Source organism: Halyomorpha halys, unplaced genomic scaffold (genome assembly GCF_000696795.3).
Source record: "Halyomorpha halys isolate HHAL.00 unplaced genomic scaffold, Hhal_1.1 Scaffold69.1, whole genome shotgun sequence".
In the NCBI taxonomy this organism is placed as follows: domain Eukaryota; kingdom Metazoa; phylum Arthropoda; class Insecta; order Hemiptera; family Pentatomidae; genus Halyomorpha; species Halyomorpha halys.
The window spans coordinates 53820-59167 of record NW_027108206.1 but is presented as its reverse complement, the minus strand read 5'-3'; the positions used below and the strand labels follow the sequence as shown (position 1 = coordinate 59167).

At 30.4% G+C, this 5348-nt stretch overlaps 1 protein-coding gene and 1 long non-coding RNA gene across 2 annotated transcripts in view; one reads left to right on the top strand and one right to left on the bottom strand.

Moving 5' to 3' along the window:
• LOC106692751 (sodium-dependent noradrenaline transporter) overlaps positions 1-5348 on the bottom strand; it is a 52820-nt gene that overhangs the window by 5239 nt on the left and 42233 nt on the right. Inside the window, exons 12-15 of the mRNA XM_024363377.2 lie at positions 4836-4976; positions 2200-2296; positions 1166-1266; positions 705-878 (exon numbers count right to left, since the gene is read on the bottom strand). Coding sequence (XP_024219145.1) covers positions 705-878; positions 1166-1266; positions 2200-2296; positions 4836-4976 — 513 coding nt within the window. The remainder of the gene's footprint in view (positions 1-704; positions 879-1165; positions 1267-2199; positions 2297-4835; positions 4977-5348) is intronic.
• LOC136795573 (uncharacterized) lies at positions 834-2527 on the top strand. The gene is made up of 3 exons (XR_010843200.1): positions 834-909; positions 1848-1956; positions 2205-2527. It is a non-coding gene; the product is annotated as an uncharacterized lncRNA (long non-coding RNA).

The window sequence follows — 5348 nt, the reverse complement described above, 5'->3', positions numbered from 1 at the left end:
AAATTATGAGAAAAAAATAATAATAATAAAGAAAAAGAAACATATAAAGCCAAAAGAACAAAATCGATAAAATAATTTTAAAAAATCAAATATTTACTAACACATAATTTAAATTAGTTATAATAGTCCTATACATTATAAGTTTCAATAAGCAATTATTTAACTAGGTATAAGTATGTTGTGCATATGGCAATGTAATTAAGTTGGGCACCACAACTTTTTCAATAAAGTGTTTCACTCTTTTTGGTGAATATTAAATTAATAATAGAAAATTCTTCTATAAGTGTAGAGTAATGGTTAAAAAATTATTTGAAAAAGATAAAAATTCGATCATATAGATAAAAAATAATTAAATGTTAAAAACTTCAAGTAATGAGCACAATAAATTAACAGATAAAGAATAAAATTTATTCATTATTAGTAATTTAACAAATGTTTATTTTAATGATGTCTAAGTCATGTTCAATGTTGTTGATGTACTATAGTACCGATGTTTGGATGAGAAAAATCAATACTGTTTAGTATTTCTGAGATATTAAATCCATATACTATAATTTAAAAAAAAAATAAATTAATTTCCAGTGAAAGATCTAACCATTATTGAAATAGAGCTGAACCAGAATATTGCTAAACAGTATGATTTATTTAGATTTTAAAGTTATAAAATGTATACTATACTATTAATTGATAATTGTGATACTAACTTCCTTGAAGGTACCTGGAGTTTTGTACAGGCTCCACACTGCCATGCCTGGGATAGCAAGAATAGGGGTAAGTGAAACTGACCACCCAATTACTTCTGCCCAACCTGGATAAGCATAATCACCATAGCATAATGGTTCATTGATGAGATTGACCAACCCGATGATTACCACTCCCTAGCAACATACAATCAAATATTATGATGCTGTATGTAGGCCAATGCAATTAAAAAAGATATATATATATATATATTTTATAGCTAGCACATTATTTCCATACTTATTATTGTTACTTGGAATGACCTTCTGAAATTAAATATTAAAATAGAACCTATAAATTTTATAATGTCCATTATGAACTTATATTAATACACTATGAAATATTCTATAATTAAATTTTCACATTGTCTTAATGAAATATTTCAATCTAATGATGATGGTTTGCATTCAAATTTAAAGCTTACAACAATGAAGATTGGGCTGACAAACTTCCAACATAACCGCCAGAATAAAGCTGGTTTTTTCCCCAACATATCCGTAACATCCTGGCAGAACTTTTCAAGGCCTGTAAATAAATTTATAAAAATAAAAGCCTATCATGATTGTATGTTTCATTTTTATTTGTAGATAGTTCATAAGTAACAGATATTTTTGGAGGTTTTTATAATTTATCTAATTATTTTGTTTGCAATTTGTTTTGTGTTAAATATAATGGGATAATATCCAAAGGGCCACTAAGTTTCTGGGTAATATTTCATTTTATTTTTAAATAAAGCTACATTTCTTCTTCTTATCACACCTTGTATAAAATTTAACACTAAATTTACTTAGGGATTCAAAGAAGTTTTATCATATTTTACAATTTTTATATCTTGTTCTCATTTAGTCCTTATGAAACCCTGTGAAGTGGGACGAAACATTATTTACCATTAAATAGTTTATATTTTTAATATTTTATACTTTTATTGACCACCACTCAAACTATCTTACTACAATAGATTCAAAGAATAATTAAGTGGAATATTTTTTCATTTATTTGATAATGTAGCAATCTTGAAAACTGCATAAAAATAATTTATTTTACTTAAAAAAGTGTGTTCTGCTACTTGTGACAATTGTTATAATTAAAATTATTTTTTATTTTAGGAAATGAGAAGTTTAAAAAGAATAAAATTAAAATGAAACCTCCAAAAATGAACCTTTTAGATAAAAACAGATCAAACATCAATAGATGAATACAACCATGAAGAAATCTGTAAGTAAATTAAAACATAACTTTTTTAATGAAAAATTTAATACAAAATTTTTAATGAATAATTTAATGTGAATTTGAATTCTTTTCGTGGTTTGTAAGTAGTATGGTATATGTATTTTATTTTTCCTTTTTATGGATGGCTCAGCGAATTTTTAAAATTTGTATGAGTTTTTTCATTTGTATTTAATTATTCCAGGATATGGAAAAATATATATTAATATCCAAACAATTGAAATATTTTACCATAGAACCAAGCTACAGCGATTGCTTCAAAGAGCGCTGAACAAAGAAGAGACATTCCTGCGTAAGAATCTAGAAGATGGAAAAAGTAGATTCCACCCTGTAAAAAATTGATTAGTTAATTTTAAGGTAAATTTCAGTGCTACAATCATAAACATTTAGCTCCTTAAAATAAGATAACAACAACATTAAAATTAACATATTTAAAATAAAATTAGCATATTTAAAATAAACTTATATCTTAACATTGGTAAATAGTGACATGACTGTTATGATGGTAGACAGGAGGTAAACGCGTAATATTGATATACAAGCTTGGCATACCTAATTGATCTTGACTTTAATTTCACCTTTTTATTAAAATAGCTCATATTTCTGGAACAGATTTAACTGGTTTATAAAATCTTTCAAATCATGCTAATAATAAAATTATCAATTGCTGGGTGAACAATTTAATACCTGTATCATATCAGAACAGTAATAAAAGAAAGTAAATCTTACTAGAATAAAAACATTAGTAGGTACCTATTTACATGACTGTTTGGCTCTCCAAGTTAAATATATTAAAGTAAATCCTAATATTCCATCAGAAAGTCATAATAGACTATTCTTAGTAAAGGTATATAGAAAGTAATGTGAGCTAAATTAGTTGAAAACAAATTGCTGTAAGATACAATTAGTCTTCTTTCTTTTTACAATGTGTTGCTTTTCCAACTGCATTTAAACAAGAGGGCTCTGTACAGATGCATTTTGTCTTGAAGGTATTAATGGAGAGAACGATTTTTCCTGCTGACTCTTCTTAGGCTGTACATGATTAACTCAGTTCACCAGACTTCTAATAGGTAGCTGTCCAAAAGCTTTATCGTCCCCTTGATGTTGAAAATCATTTGTTGTCAAATAACATTATTATTAATAAAGCTTGTATATATTTTTCTGTATTAAATATTTTATGTATTAATTTAACTTATAAGAAAGTGATAATACGGAAATTAACTGATCTGCACAATAAAGATTAAGGTAATACGAACGCCTCTCCATATAATTTTCAGTTATGAAAGGTTCACCTCTTCAAACTTTGAGAACCAAAGGAGAGCCCCCTTCCTTATAATGCCATAAGCTTAAAGAAGGGCTTAGTATGTATGTAATGTATATATTAGGTTTAGGTTTTGTCTTTGTACATGTTTCTTATTAAATGTTACGAAGTTGGAGGAAAAAAAAACTGATAAAGATTATTTTTCATGGTTTCTTCCGAGAAGACATTATATTAGTTCATTTACATTTACTTATTTTTGAAGATATTAGTTTCTCGTTTATCCTATTCCTATCCTTATTCTTCATTCCTTCTTGATTCGTCCAGGCTCATCACTGGCATATAAATTTTCCGTAAGAACAAGACCATACTCCGCTCACTGAATTCTTTTTCCCTGCAAATTCTGAAGTTTTGTCCCTCCAATCCTGGTTCCATTCCTGCGGTGCTTAAACTTCATCTCTTACCCCACTACCGACAGTGTTAGTGATTCATTCCACGACAGTACCGGTATTCCGTCTCGACCCCTCTTCACTCTCTCTCTTCCTACGATCTCTTCATGAACATGCCTTCTGTGAAGTTCATGCAGGGGATATATTCAATACGATATAGAAACATTTCAAGCAGCTATTATTTAATAGTTATAATATATAGTTAAATGGTTTTTGGGCTACACACTAATGAAGCTAACACAAAGTACATGAGAGTCGGAGGAGATGGACCAGGGACCGGTTCTTTTGTTGCTGGACTATATAATTTCGAAAATGTAAGAAGCTTTGTCTACCTCGGATATGAGATCAACTCCGAAAATGACATTTCTCGAGAAGTCAATAGGAGGATAGCAACGGCAAGACGGTGCTACTTTGACTTAGCGAAGCATTTTAGAAGCAGGTTCCTCTTTAACAGGATCAAGATCACTCTCTACAAAACCTTGGTCCGCTCTGTTTTAACTTATGGATCAGAAGCATGAGTCTTTAAGAAGCAAGATGAAAATAGACTACTGATCTTTGAAAGATCAATCTTGAGAAGGATTTTTGGACCTGTTAGAGAGGGTGGAATTTGGAGAAGAAGGAGAAATGCCGAACTTGCTGGACTTGGATATAGACTTGGTCAAGTTTATCAAGATGGGACGACTTCGGTAGGCCGGGCACGTTGCACGTATGGATGATTTGGCGATACCCAGAGAGATACTGTCCGGAAAGATGCGTGAAAAAAGACAGGTTGGCAGACTAAATGTAAGATGGAAGGAATTAGTGACATCGGACGCACGGGTTCTACTGGGAGTCCGAAACTGGAGAGCTGTAGCAGCTGATCGTATTGACTGGTGAAAGCTTTTTGGAGAAGGCCCTGGTGACGGGATGTAGCACCATCTGTTATGTTATGTTAAATGGTTACTTATTTTCCAGATTATTTTAATTCACGATAGAAGTTTCATTAATAAACTAATACACAGTTTTTATGATAATAAAAATATGTTTTAATAATCAGTGTTAATATCATAATTTTTTGTTAAAAAAATAACTTATACAATTTGACTACTTTTAAAATTATTAAGTTTAAAAGTGAGTCTATGACCCATTAATCAATGTTAAATTATGAAAGTTATACCGACCGGAGTAACGTTGACTAAAGCCATACAGAAGGAACTTCCAACAATGACGAAGGTGAAGATCTCTCGTACGTACTTCATGCCAATGAACCTACCACCATACTCATCCATAAGCCCAGTTATGATGCATTCGAGGCCCCCCATCTGAAACAAATAATGTTCATGTTATCTTGTGTACATCAACCAACATAATATCTATCATTCTTAATACCTAATTCCTAATAGCTTATTATTTTAATTTTACTAATAATTAAATTATTGAGTGTGGATGGTTGACCGTTGATTAATAATTGGAGAAGATGGTCAGGGGGGGGGGTACGGTCAGCAAAAAAACATAAATAAACAAAAAAATATTTATTTATGCCGACGTTCCATCTGAGTTTTAGGTCTTAATAAGGGAGTCTAGCGGGGAATCTTGGCTAAAACTGGTTTAGCTGTCACTCCTAACTCCCTGATGACTTAAAACTCAGGTCGAAACATCGGCGTAAATAAATAATTTTTTGTTTATTTATGTTT